The sequence below is a fragment of the Lissotriton helveticus genome, chromosome 5_1, assembly GCF_964261635.1.
Source record: "Lissotriton helveticus chromosome 5_1, aLisHel1.1, whole genome shotgun sequence".
NCBI classification, from domain to species: domain Eukaryota; kingdom Metazoa; phylum Chordata; class Amphibia; order Caudata; family Salamandridae; genus Lissotriton; species Lissotriton helveticus.
Window position 1 is genome coordinate 622301797 of NC_136065.1, and position 15111 is coordinate 622316907.

Below are 15111 nucleotides of genomic sequence, written 5' to 3' on the forward strand. Positions count from 1 at the left end.
AAAATAAATGTTACCGTAGTAACGCATTGTTGCAAAGAGGAGTTAAGGAAGCGATGGTGCAACCTGAAGGTGCAAACAAAGGAGAAGTTAGACCGCAGGCTCTGAGAAGCAGCTGCCACAGGAGGAGAACCATCTACTACAATACTCATTGAGGAGCTTGTGGATTCGACTATCACACAAGAAGGTGTGACAGGAGTCATTAACATTGTGATGTCTGAACAAGTCTGGGAGACACAGTTCAGTGGCATGCCCTTCCTCCTTGTTTTGCAGTAGGGGCTTATTCTCAGAGAGAGACTCTCTATAGTGTATGTTCACACACCACACTGTTAACACATAATCCAGTCCAGTGCTTAATTTGAGCTGGGGTTGCAGGGTTGGTTCACTGGCGCTCGGTTTTAAGGAGCAGCACATATTTTTCCTCATCAGACTTGACCCACAGCAAGAGAGGGGAACATACACAACAGAAAAGATGGAGGAAAAGAAAGACAGAAAAAACATGACAAAGGTAGAAGGCAAGAACCTACAAGAATGAAATAAAAGGACAGGTACTGTCTGTTATTGGATTAAAAAGGCATGAGAAGGATTCAAGACTACGCAGCCTTGCTGGTCGGTTTGCCGACATTTAATGACGCCAGCCGCAGGCTTGTGAGCAAATCTTTGGGCCCAGCACTTACTCTTTTACAAATTAAGCACTGATTAAACCTGATCTTGAGATAATATAGGTGAAGTTCATTATGGGAATTGTAGTAGGATTTGCAAAACACACAAGATGATGGACGGAATGTTGCACAATGGCAAAACATTCACCCCCAGTCACAGATCTGGGTTTAATCCATCGTTATTTTGCTCTCCAAGCCACCCCAGTTCAGACATGGTCATATGCAAATCAGTCTTGATCCTGGGCCTCATGGGAACAGTCCAGACCGAACTGCCAAGCCATGTCTTCCCTGGACCGGAATCAAGCATCCTAGGACCGGTTTCTGGCTATCAGCCGTCTTCAGCCAGGATAGCTTGACTCCAGTGGCGTAGTGAGCACAGGACCCACGTCTGGGCATACCCTTCCCGCATAGGGTGAACAGCAAAACACACCAGATGGACGGAATGTTGCACAATGGCAAAACATTCACCCCCAGTCACAGATCTGGGTTTAATCCATCGTTATTTTGCTCTCCAAGCCACCCCAGTTCAGACATGGCCATATGCAAATCAGTCTTGACCCTTTGCCTCATAGTTACAGTCCAGACCGAACTGCCAAGCAGGATTTCACAAATATAAAACCAATTACACAAGAGGGCATACCAAACAATGTCTCGGCATCAAGATTAAACAGAAGCCACACAATCCCAAAATTATACCTGTAGAAGTATGTCATGCCTCCCCCGGCGGTCCCCACTGTCGTGTGTTGTGGGACTCAACTTTGGCAATCACCTTAGTCCCCAGGGGATGTGGTCTCAGGAACTGTAATGGCTCAGGGAGGGAGGATGTACATCCCCCTACCCTAGAAATATATGTCGGCTCCAGTGGATTGGGTCCCAGAGGGCAGTGTTGGCTCGGGAAGGAGGGATGCATGCCCCCGCCGCATAAAAGAAAAATAATTTGCTCCAAGGGATAGGGTCTCTGAGGCCAGCAATGGCTCAGTTAAAACATACCATTTTAAACACACAAAAACCGAACGTAATGAAACAGTTTGTGATCTCACGCAACTATAACTCGAGCCATGCAATGCTAATTACCCAACATATTACATCACTCACGACATGTTCTATGACATATCTGATAGCATCACTGCAACATCTAAAATGACATCAATAATTACAACACTGGCGAGAGTGCAAGCTACAGTTACTTTAAGAAAGAAGTTAGTTATTTGAGATAAGCATAACTAATGAATTTCAGGGGTTCTGTTAATTTTAAACAGTATGTTTTAACTGATATTTTCACCTAACTATAACCAGTGCTTGATTTGCAACACAAATAATTGCCAGGGCCTTTGACAGGAGGCCACTACAGATTGCACAACCCTTTGCCCCCTGCCAGCATGGTCAATGACAGAACCAACACAATTACTGCCCATCATACTTGTACAAATGTGACAATTCAGACTAATCTAGACCCAGAAATCTGTTAGAGTGACTGGAAAAGCAGGTATTTTTCATTTGTAATGAATATTGCATTTACAGGCAATTGTTGTTGTTCTCATCTTTAAATGTGGCAGACTGTCATAAGTGCAGGTGCTGGCAATTAATCGGCTCAAAATAAGCAATGACTATATCTACCTTTAACCATTTTTTTTAATGTAAATATACACACACAAGTAGGCAGATACATTGTCGGTAGCTATAAAAATGTTGATTCTCTAATGTGTACTTTCAGAGATTCCTTCCTGAAGGGCTGGGTGTAAAATAAATAACACTTACCTTATCGCCACCACGTCTCTCCATTCTCTCCTCCGCGTCAGGACATGGCCAGAATAGGAACCAGGAAGCACCCAGGCTCCCCAGACCAATCACAACCTTGAAATGCAGTGTTGTGATTGGTATGAGCGCCGTAGTTCGGCGCTCAGTCACGGAATGGGGGCCTGGGCATGTTCTATAAGCAAGCTGTAATGCAGCCTGTGTGGAGAACAAGCAAAGTGCACATGAATGTTTTGGGCGGCCCAAGCATTCATGTGCACTTGGAGTGGGCAAACCACTCCTTCCCTGCCCTGCTCCGAGAGAAGAGCATCCCCGTCCGCCCCAGACGCAAAGCAGCACAAACAAATAAAATGATAACTTTCAGTTATTATCATTTTATTTTTTCTTTAGCTACACTGCTTAAAAGAGGTGGGGTGGAATATAGCATGTCACAATGCATGCTATTACATCGCGTTCCATTACAATGCGGTCGTTACAATGACAGCATTGTTAGAACGCAAACCTTTACAACGCAAGTCTTTAGATCGACTTTCTCTAGATGGCGCTCCAACCTTAGGAATAGTATAATTTACTATTCAAACTCTAGCCTGCGCAACAGTAAGGAAGGTGTTGGAATAGTAAATTGTACTATTCCTTAGGTTGGAGCGCCATCTAGAGCTCGTCGATCTAATGACTTGTGATGTAAAGGCATCGCTTTGTAACGACCACGTTGTAAAGGCGGTTTCCCAACGGGGTGACACTCCTCTGCAGGATACCTGAACAAGTATACTTAAAGCATCCAGGAATGCTCGAAAACACGAGATTGCACCCTAAAATATTCTGCCCGACTGCAACAATGGCCTGTTAGCTCCCTGATGCCAGAGGTGTAGGAAGCACATCACCTGGACATGGGCAGGTTCTGATTGAATATACTAGATGTTCAAGGGTTCAGAGCATCTATTCGTTCTAATATGACCAGTCTGCTCAATTGACATTTACCACAAATTTCTCTCTCACTGTGCTCAAACAGATTAACTTGCTGCCTGAGGAATATGCTACTTACCAGTATGCATCTGTTCTTGGCATGTAGGGCTGCTGACATTCATATCTGTGCATAGATCGCCGCCTAGTGTTGGGTCCGGATGATTGCACTTTGTTGTCCTGGAAGAGTATTCGAAGTATCACGAGGTAGGTGATTCCTCCCCTGGACTACAGTGCGCATGGGCATCCTTTCCATGCTCAGATTGTTTTTCGCCATTGTGGCAGAGGTAGAGATAGGAAAGTAAGAAATGTCCATGCTAGAGATAATGCTGCAGCTGCGACAGGCGCCGGGGAGGAGGGCGGGCGATATGAATGTCAGCAGCCCTACATGCCAAGAACAGATGCATACTGGTAAGTAGCATATTCCGTTCGAGGCATGTGGGCTGCTGAATTCATATCTGTGCATAGACTGAATAGCAGTATCTCCTCTAGCGGTGGCTGCCTGTGCCAGCTGCAGCAGTTTGGAAAAGAGTTTTGAGGACAGCCTGACCTACAGCAGCTTGCCGTTTTGCTTGCACGTCTACACAGTAGTGTTTAGTGAAAGTGTGTATGGTGGACCATGTGGCTGCCTTACAGATGTCTTCTAGTGGAATATTTCCTAGGAAAGCCATGGATGCCCCCATTTTCCGTGTAGAGTGTGCTCTAGGGGGGGACTGTTAGAGTGCGTTTAGCTTTTAGATAACATATTTGAATGCACTTAACTATCCATCTGGCTATTCCTGACTTTGAAATAGGATTTCCCTTGTGTTGTGGTGCAAAAGCAACAAACAGTTGTTTTGTTTTCCTGAATGATTTTGTTCTGTCCACATAGTATAGTAGAGCTCTTCGGACGTCTAGCGTGTGCAGGGCTCTTTCAGCTACATTTTGTGGATTTTGAAAGAATACCGGCAGTTCAATTGCTTGATTAATATGGAAGTTGGATACGACTTTAGGCATGAATTTAGGGTTTGTTCGAAGAACTACCCTATTAGCATGTACCTGCATGAATGGTTCTTCAATTGTCAGTGCTTGCAATTCGCTCAATCTTCTGAGTGAGATAATGGCAACTAAGAATGCGACTTTCCAAGTTAGGAATTGCAATTCGCATGAGTGTAGAGGTTCGAAAGGAGGTCCCATGAGTCTGGTAAGCACTATGTTTAGATTCCAGACTGGGGAAGGAGGGTGTCTTGGAGGGATCACTCTTTTCAAGCCCTCCATAAATGCTTTAATAGCTGGTATCCTGAAGAGTGAAAGGTGTTGCCTGTTCTGAAGGTACGCTGCTATAGCAGCGAGGTGTAGTCGTATGGAAGAGTATGCTAAGTTACATCTTTGTAAATGCAACAGGTAGCATATAATGTTTTGTATGGAAGCGTTTAATGGGTTGATTTGGTTATTGTTGCAGTAAATAACAAATCTTTTCCATTTGGCGGCATAGCACGCACGAGTGGTAGGTTTTCTTGCCTCCCGAATGATGTTCATGCAGTCTGGGGGCAAGTTGAGGTATCCGAACTCTTGGCCCTCAGGAGCCAGATCGCTAGGTTCATCTGATTGGGATCTGGGTGTCTTATTTCTCCATGGTTCTGAGTCAGAAGATGGGGTGCTAGGCACAGTCTTTGATGAGGAACCACTGAAAGTTCTAGGAACGTTGTGTACCATGGTTGTCTCTCCCGTGTGGGAGCAACCAGGATCAGGGTGAGAGAGTGTTGCCGCAGTTTGCGTGCCACCAGCGGGATTAGCGGTGCTGGGGGAAAAGCGTACGCAAATCTGACTGACCAGTTCATCCATATCGCATTGCCCAGTGACTGCGGATGTTGGAACCTGGCGGCAAAGTACTGGCATTTAGAGTTTTCTTTTGTGGCAAACAGGTCTACCTCTGGGTGACCCCATTCCTCGAAGAATGGTTGGAGAACCTGGGGGTGAATCTCCCATTCGTGTATTTGCTGGCTGTGCCTGCTGAGCAGGTATGCAATCTGATTGTCCTTCCCTGGAAGGTGTTCTGCGAGTAGAATGATGTTTTTTGGGATCGCCCACCTCCATATGCTCTGCGCCAGATGGGACAGCTGTGGAGAGTGCGTCCCCCCCTGTTTTTGGATATAGTACATTGCAGTCATGTTGTCCGTCCGGATCAACACCGTCTTGTTGTACACGTATTATTTAAAGGCTTTTAGGGCTAGGAATATTGCTAGCAACTCTAGTCGGTTGATATGCCATTTTTTCTGTGTGTTGGTCCAGAGCCCTTGTACTGTGTATTGGAGGAGATGGGCTCCCCAGCCTGTTAGTGATGCATCCGCTGTTAGTACTAGTTGTGGAACTGGCTCTTGGAACAGTCGCTCTTTGGAAGGGTTTTGTGGGTTCCACCACTACAGAGAGTTGTGAGAGCGACTGTCCACCAACACTAGATCTTTTAGTTGTCCACAAGCCTGGTTCCATTGCCGTGCAAGGCATTCCTGTAATGGGCGCATCTGAAGTCTGGCATGGGGGACAATGGATATGCAGGAGGCCATCATGCCTATGAGCTGCATGAAGACTTGAGCTGTCAGGGAGTGTTGTGGCCGGAATTTGCGAATGAGTGTCTGCATGCTGGCTATCCTTGCTGTGTTTGGATATGCCTTTGCCACTGAGGTATTTATAGTGGCTCCCAGGTATTGTTGTATATGGGAAGGGTGCAGATGCGATTTCGCGTAGTTGACTGAAAAGCCGAGGCTGTGGAGCAACTGGATTGTCTGTGACGTGTGTGCTGCACACTCTTGGTACGATTTTGCTTGAATTAGCCAATCGTCCAGGTAAGGGTACACATGGACGTGTTGCCTTCTGAGATGCGCTGCTACTGTGGCTAAGCATTTTGTAAAGACCCTTGGAGCCGTGGTAACCCCGAAGGGCAAAACCTTGAATTGGTAGTGTTGCCCCTGTATTGTGAATCTGAGGTATTTCCTGTGGGCTGGATGGATGGGTATGTGGAAGTACGCATCCTTAAGGTCTAGTGTTGCTAGGAAGTCTCCCTGTTGTAGCAACGGGAGCACTTGTTGTAGAGTGATCATATGGAAGTGCTCCGACAGTATGTATTGATTTAGGGGCCTGAGGTCCAGGTTTGGCCTGAGGGAACCGTCTTTCTTGGAAATAAGGAAGTATAGGGAGTATACTCCTGTCCCCTGCTGATGGAAAGGGACTGGCTCTATGGCCCCCCTTTTCCAGCATGCTTTTCACCTCTTGTTGAAGTAGGGTGATGTGTTCCATGGACATAGGACGATGTCTGGGTGGTATGTTTGGTGGCGTAGAAGTCAGTTCTAGGCATTAACCAGACTGGATAATTTCATTACCCACCTGTCTGTGGTGATAGCGTGCCAGACAGGTAGGAACTGTTGTAGTCTGCCTCCGACAGGTGTTAAGTGTTCCGGAGGCAGCGGAAGGAAGTCACTGTTTTGTGGAGGCGGAGACTCTGGTGTTATTGCCTCCACGCCCCCTTCCCTTAGGATTGTTACCTCTGTAACCACCTCTGCTTGTGTTCTTTGTGAAGGAATCTTGTGTGTTACCTTTGTAGGAGGTAGAGGTTTGCATAGGAGCCCCTATGTTGCAGAAATTGCAGTGCACCCATGGATTTAGCAGTTTCTGTGTCCTTTTTCATTTTGTCCAAGATGGTGTCCACCGCGGGACCAAATAAAAAGTTAGGGTTAACTGGTTGGTTTGGAATGGTGGACTGGACTTCATTCTTAAAGCCGTAGACCCTTAGCCATGCATGTCTGCGGAGAAGGACACTAGTATTGATGGACCGAGCTGCGGTGTCTGCAGCATCCAGTGCACATTTAATGGAGGTGTTGGAGATAAACTTCCCCTCCTGGATGAGATCATTTGCTTGTGCTTTAAATGGCTCTGGCAAATGTTGCATAAGGGTTTCTAGCTAATCGTAATGTGCTCTATCGTAACGAGCCAGTAGTGCCTGTGTGTTAGATATTCTCCAAGAATTGGATGCTTGTGCAGCTATCCTTTTGCCGGAAGCATCTAGGATTTTGGACTCCTTATCGGGGGGAGGTGCTTCCCCTGTAGTTTGGGAGTTGGCCCTTTTTCGTGCGTTAGCAACCACTAGGGAGTCTAGTGGCAGTTGACCCTTGATATAGGTAGGGTCAGTAGGAGCCGGTCTATACTTTTTTTCTATTCTGGGATTGATTACCCGTGCCCTGGCCGTGTCCTTGAAGATGTCAGGTGCATTTTTTAGGGCGCCCTTTAGCATTGGAAGTGTTTTGACACTCTTCTCTGCAGTTGTGAAAGTGTCAAAGAGGAAGTCCTCTTCTACAGGGTCACTATGCATGACCACGTTGTGGAACTGTGCTGCCCTGTCTAGGAGTTGGTAAAGGACTACTGTGTCATCAGTGGGTGATGGTTTAGTAGGGTAAGTGGGCACATCTGGGATAGGATGTGTATCATAGGGGTCTGTTGGCGCCTCCCAGTGTTCCTCTGGATCAGGATCTTGAGGAAAGTCATATAGGGGCTGTGGTTAATACCCTGTGTCCCCCTCATCGTCATCGTGGTTAGAAGGTGAGGTAGGTGCAAGTTGTGTGGAGGGCATGATAGGTTGAAAAGGGAGTGAGGGCCTAGTGGGAGAAGTGCCAAAGTCCTTTTTCTTGAGGGGGATAGGTGAATCAGGAGCAAAGTCCAAAGGTCTCTTTTTCCTATGCAGGATGGTAACTTTACCAGTGTCTGGGTTAATGTAAATCTTTGCCTGGTCCTCGGATGGATCTGGGTGGAAGAGTTCTTACTCTACAGTTCTGGGTTTAGGCTTGGACTGTTTAGGCTCGACAGAGGCAGGTTTGTCGACGACCTTTGGTGTTTTGCTGGATTTCTTGGGCTCGCGCCCTGATTTGGGCTCGACTCGTTGTTTCGGATCGACGGGAACTTTCGGGTCGACACGTTGTTTGTGCTCCGTAGGCTTTTTTGGGTGCGAGCCTTTTCCCGGATCGACGGTCCCCTTGGGAGCGACCGGTGTCTCTGGAGCTGTTGCCTTTGGGTCGACAGGTTTGTCTGGCTTCGATGGCTTCGGTACGGCACCGGATGCCGGTTCGACGGTTTTTGGAACCGGAGGCTTGGTCGGGTCGGCGACCTTCTTCGGTTCGACGCCCTTCGGTTGCGTGCCCTTGTTCGGGTCGACCGATTTTTTGGGGCCGACGGATTTTGGCTGATCAGCCTTTGCGGGCTCAGTCTTCTTTGGCTCGACAGTCCTTGGCTGTGCAGCCTTTTTTGGAGCGACGCCCTTCGGATCGACGATCTTTGGGTCGGTAACCTTCTTTGGCTCTGGATCCTTCTTCGGGGCGATGGTACTGGGCCCTGGGGTTTCTGAAGGTTTCGGTTTCGGAGCCGGGCGGCGGCGCTGTCGAAAGTCTTTTTTGATCTTGGCTAAGGCCTGTTGGCGATGCCTCGACCGGAGCCTTTGGCGAGGGGTTAATTGCTGTCGGGGGCATTGTACTCACGATTTGGCCCGACGGTAGTTCGTCGTCGGAGTCGGAGTAGTCCTCGACTGTGACGATCTCTAGGTCCGAGTCTTGAGCGTAGACTAGCTCTTGGTCATCATCAAAGATGTTGTCTGGTTCCGGTGCCTGTCGCTGCATTTCTTGCCTGGTGGCCCTTCGGATCCGTATAGTCTTTTTCGATCGGAACTGGGCGCAGGCTGGGCAGGTTTCTTCCCTATGGTCTGGGGAAAGGCACTTGTTGCATACTGAGTGTCTATCAGTATGGGGGAACATTGAATTGCATTGGGGGCACCTTTAGAAAGGGCTTCTTTCCATCGACGGTCGGCTCACGTGGCGTCGAAAAGGCCCAGCGGCCTGCGTCGACGACCGGTTTGAGATGGGAAGTTGTATAGAGTAGAGAGGTACCGAACGGAACAATATCGACGAAGTCGAAGGCCTTTTGGCCTTTAGAAAAGTTTTGTTTCGATTCCGAGTTAGAGTATAGGAGTTAGCATCTGAACCCAATGGCGGGAAAAAACAATCTGAGCATGGAAAGGATGCCCATGCGTACTGTAGTTCAGGGGAGGAGTCACCTACCTCGTGATACTTCGAAGACTCTTCCAGGACAACAAAGTGCAATCATCCGGACCCAACACCAGGCGGCGATCTATGCACAGATATAAATTCAGCAGCCCACTTGCCTCGAACATACTCTTTCTTCATTCTCCTCCTCTTTTAAACTACAAAGTAGCGCATTCTCCACACGATAGCATAGACGGCTGCCATTTTAAAAGGGTGTTTGGCATTTTCTACCTTCTTTTACACTTTGAACCTGGTAACCAGATACTTCCAATTGTTGGTAAATTGCATGTGGAAATAACCTGTTCTGCTGCTTCTTGCAATTTACTAAAGTTTTATGCATACCATTTGGGATCTATTTGGAAATCACATCTGGTATGGATTCACTTAGATATGCAATTTTTATGAAAGCGTGTTTTTCATGTTTTCAAACACCTCGCCTATCCAATTTTGCATCTGGAAACGAATTTGCAACTAATTCCTGGGTCGTACAACTTTTATACAACAGATTCTAAAATTCTTTCATAAAGTTAATACTAGCTTTTAATATTAATATTAAAAAGAGATTATAAGATCAGATAATGTGCATCTCAAGTAACTGCTACATTTGTAATGAAAGAACTGACTAGTAATGAGACCATACAAAGGTCTGGGGTAATGAGACAATTCGATTTCTTGAATGTTAACTCTTTGGATTCAAAAACCCAATATTGACCCACAAGAAATTTAAAACCCTGGCATTAGCTTATAAATCCAACAGGAATACTGCTGAATGGAAACACCTACTATACTCACCAGGATAAGTTGAATAGGCCACCAAGACATCACATGGAGTGGGGAGACTGGCAATTGCATCCGGCTGGTCTTGGCCTCCTGCCGGCATGCCAAATGGTGTAGCATCACTCTGTACAGATGCACTCGGATCTACGATGTCTGGTGCTGCTGTGTCAATCTTAAAGCCCCTGTCCCGTCCACCTGCAGGTATCATAAAAACATCAGACACACATCAAAGAAGAAAGAAGACTGCTATTTTCATTCACAATAAAGGGCCAGAAGTAACTTGGTTAAAGTAATCTGTCAATTACAGGGGGGCACAATCTGATTCAACAACCACCAGTGGGATGAAGAGAGAACAAGACATTTAGAAATGGGAATAGAGATGGGGCAGAGAGCAAAGAGGCATACAGGTATGTTGAAGTGGCTTAAAAATTGATATTTTGGAAAACCTATGTAAGGAGGAAAAAAGCCATTGCATCAGCTTCCATGTGGTGGGCTCTTCAGCAATTCCAACGCAGGTAGGGTCTTCTTCCCTAGACACTAAGGGGTCCATTACGATGTCGGGCGGATTTCCTCCGCCAGGCTGGCGGTGGCCACCGCCAGCCTGGCGGAGGAAATCCGCCCGACATCTATTGCCCAATTCCCCCCCCCGCCATATTAGGATGGCAGAGGGGACCGTGGCGGTGTGAAACACTGCCCGCCTGTTTTCCGCCCCGGTCGCCTTGCGGCCGGGGCGGAAAATGATTAATATGGAGGCGGTGTCTGTTAGACACCGCCCGCCATATTACAATGGGCTTTTGCTGATGCTTTTCCGTGGCGGCAATGCTGCCGCGGAAAGGCATGCGGGGACTCCCTGCGGGGGCCCCTTACGGGCCCCCTGGGAGTCCGTGGCTTGGGGGGTGCACATGGGGGGTACCTATGGTACCCCCCCGGCATTTCTAAGTGCAACATGGCAGGCACCGCGCGGTGCCTGTCATGTCGCGCTTAGAAAAGCACAACTTGCACTTTTACCATTGCGGCGGGCGGAGATTTCTGCTCCGCCCGCCGCAATGATACATATACAGGATGCGCCCGCCTGTGTGGCCGGCGCATCCTAATGCCCTGATCGGAACCCCCGCCCTTATGGCGGGCGGTCCCGGGTCCCGGTATGATGGTGGGCGGACTAAGTCCGCCCGTCATCATAATGGGCCCCTAAGCAACTGAGTATCTTTCTCTCTGTCACGCATTCCCTGTGCTGCCTAGGCAGAGCAGAGTGGTGCCACCTCCATACAAACCACAGAATTCAGTTCTACCATGATCTGCCACAGGCAGCACATCATCTACGCTTTGATAGAGCCCTAAAAAGTAGGTGTACCAGTTACTCCTACAGAGCACAAAAAATAGACCCACCTCTCTGCCAGACGGACTTTGCTGATGTATCAATCCATGCCACTAACACTGCAGATGTAGCAGTCCCTACCAACAACAGAGGAGATGTATTATTTCACATCACAAACTTGAGTAAGCTAAGACATCCCAAACCCTTTTACATACGAGACATGTCTACCAATCTCCAACAAAGATTAACCTCTTTGAATCCCAAACAGCACGGATCTATTACCTTCTGATACAGTCCATAGAAAGTACAAATGACCTCCTTTATCTTACAGTCCAACAAATGTCCAGGTGTCTCTTACTCTGCAATAGACAGACATACGTGCCCCTCCTGAACAACTCGCAGATGTGTGTCACTGATTAGTATTCTTAGAGCACAGCCTCTCTCACATTACTAGCATTGTGGGTTAAATTGCAAACAAGCTGCAGAATCAGAAAATGCTTTTAAAGTGGTCTATTCAGCGAGCAGCACACCAGTGTGCGCACAAATGCTTGCATCATACACTGCATGCACTACCTTCTCCTGCACATATGTGCACTTCTACCCATTCTATTTTTGAAAAACAAATGAACTATTTTATGTCCTTTTGCTGCTATTGCCCACAGACGCCCACTTAGACCGAGGGACCACAACACCCAGATGCCCTAGCGGCCGGAAGCCGCGAACACCGGAGCCAGGAGGCGCCTAAATCTCCGGACAGTCCCGGTGGAGCGGGGGACATATCCTTTTGCTGCTATTGCCCACAGACGCCCACTTACTCTGGGGGAAGAACTTGTTTGCCGTCAGCTCTGCCCGCACTGCCGCAAAAGGTCTCCTCCTGCCGCCGCAGCTCCTCAACACCAGAGCGCGGACGCAGTGGGGGGGAGACCGAGGGACCACAACACCCAGACGCCCTAGCGGCCGGAAGCCGCGAACACCGGTGCCAGGAGGCGCTTAAATCTCTGGACAGTCCCCGCGTCGCGGGATCGCGCGCGGGTCGCTCCGGGCGAAGCCAAGGGCGGGCCCGTTTTAGCCCGTTCGAGACCGTTTCACGTGTCGCCCTGTACATCCACGACATTAAGTTAAACTGTAAGTACCAGTTTGGATGATCACCAGTACAGTAAGATGTCAGCACGTGAAAGCAGAAGCAAGGGTGTGAATTCAAGAGGGAGCTTAACAGGGACATTGGACAATTTTATCATTCAGGCGAATTCAGGTATCGATCAGGGGATCATTTTAATGGAGCGCAGGGTTTCCCAAGACCTTGCCCTAGCGAAAAGATCATCCATGGGACACCTTGCTAATGCCCGTACCCCTGAGCCATTACCCCGAGCAAACATCATAAGCGCTCCTGTGACTGTACATAACCCCCCTACTTCGCAGGCTCAGGAAATCACCTCATTAGCTGATCAGCTTCAAATATCCATGGCTGCAGAAACGACTATAGTGTCTAACTACAGTTCACCTGAGAGACCAAACACCAGGCAGACGCGAGGGAGGTGAGAGGGAGCCAGTGCTTAATTTGAGCAGGTGCTTTCAGGTGCTCAGCACCGGCACTTCTTTCACAGGGCCGGGGCTACGATTTCTGGTCCTGCAGGTTGTGATCTCAATATTAATTGCCCTATTTTAAATATAATGAACCACATACCGTGTATAATGACAGGCTGGTATGTTTTCATAGGCAGGCATACATCTGTTCAGGCAGGCATGATTGTGTATCATCACTTTAGTGATGATGTCGTCACGCCGGTCATGAATCCAAGAAGTCGTCATTAACGAATGGCTTGTATTCTATTCCCTGAGTCTGCTGCACCCTGCCACTGCCTGAGCCTAAGCCTCCCATTGGATAATTGTAGTGGGGGCCTGCAGCCCTGCATTGCTACTATCCTCAATGTGCTTGATGTGGCTGTGGCTCACCGCAACTTTTATGCGCTATGGAGTCACCTACTGTTTCAGTGCGCTGCCTCCAAGCATGCTAATTGCTGAGTGTACTAGAGCCCAGTAGGTGCAACAGCCATACTCACATCACACAGGCATTGCAGCATTGCGGCTGGGGGCAGTGCTTGTGATGTGGCAGGCAGGGTCACAGCAAGCTGAGCAGTGGATGCCTCTGCCATTGTAATAACTGGCCCAACTAATTACAGGCAGCACTAGCAGTGACATGACCTGCTGTGCTCAAGCAGCCTCCTGACCTGCAACAAACCCAGACAGACCGCACTGAATAATATGTTCAATAAAAGCATTTTCATTTGGTGTACATTTAGATTTCGCACTCATCTGTCGGTGTAGGTAAAGAAGTAAAACGTATGTCTTAGGGGACAGACAGCAGAGCATGGTTACAGGATAGAGACTGAGGCAGTGCGGGTGCTGAAAGCTGGGCATACCGGAGGTAGAAGTGGGCTGTAGCCTCCTTGGCAGCATTTTCAGCCCTGGCACTTCATTTTTTACAAATTAAGCACTGGAGGGAGCGATACCGAAGAGGAAGCGGGGGGGCAAACGATGTTGCTAGAGGCAGAAAGCCCAAAATTGCCAAACAAGCTTGCAATAGCAACTCATCACCATCGGGTCTGGGCATTGTGACCATCTGGATCTGATCCTGGACAGTCGCTCCCCCACGCTCCCTGACCAAAGATATCTGCTGCACTCTGTGGTATCGTAGACATCTGAGCATCACGCTTGATTGCAATTGCATTTTTTCATCGCGCGTATCTGAAAAGCAGCATTTAACTTCGCGCTCGACTGAATTAGCATATTGAAGTTCGCGCGTGATTGAAAGTAGCTTTCAACACCGGGCTCGATTTAAATTGCATTTAAATTGCATTCTCAACATCGCGCTCGACATATATACACAGCGCCTGAGTGTATTTGACTTGGTAACATCGCGCACGATAGAAATTGTAATTTGAACATAGCGCATTGACTATTAGCGCCGTACCTCGCATTATTGTCTGCATTTTGGTGCAACTTCATGTGATTGTAGCTACTGCCGCCATCTATAATCTGCATTTTTGTGCCACCTCGACTGTGTGCATTACATTGTGGAATTAGCTTTTAACTAACCAAAGTCTGTCCAAGTTTCACTTTCCAAACTCCATTTTGTAACCTGGTTTGTTGTTTACTCCCTTGTCCCGCCTACCCTCCCCGCTAACACCTCCCAGCTGACCCTCCCACGCCCCGCCCCCTCCACTATCCATTTATGTCGAATGCCCCAACGCACAGCGTCCACGCGCTGCGGCCGCGCCGAAGGTGCGCCAAAGGTAAGCCCGTCTGCGCCCGTCCGCGCCTGGACCGCGCCCAGCGCCAGTCCCCCTGCTCTATGCCGCTCCCAACCCCCCAGAGTAACTTATGATGCCGCTACTCTCCTCGCCCTCAACGCCGGACGCACCCCACTTTGCTGCGAAGCTACCCCAGGACGTACCCACGGCCCATTCTCCTGCCTCTCCTGTAAGTTCAACTGCGTCAGGACCCTCACCAAACACACTTCCCCCACACACAGCTCCGAACCCAACAACCTGAAATGCATCCTACTGAACACCCGCTCGGTCCACAG

At 48.4% G+C, this 15111-nt stretch overlaps 1 protein-coding gene across 2 annotated transcripts in view; it reads right to left on the reverse strand.

Moving 5' to 3' along the window:
* Positions 1–15111, reverse strand: part of CASP9 (caspase 9) — a 148296-nt gene that overhangs the window by 34839 nt on the left and 98346 nt on the right. For both annotated transcript variants that reach the window (XM_078642996.1, XM_078642997.1), the window contains exon 8: positions 10226–10405. In XM_078642996.1, coding sequence (XP_078499122.1) covers positions 10226–10405 — 180 coding nt within the window. The remainder of the gene's footprint in view (positions 1–10225; positions 10406–15111) is intronic.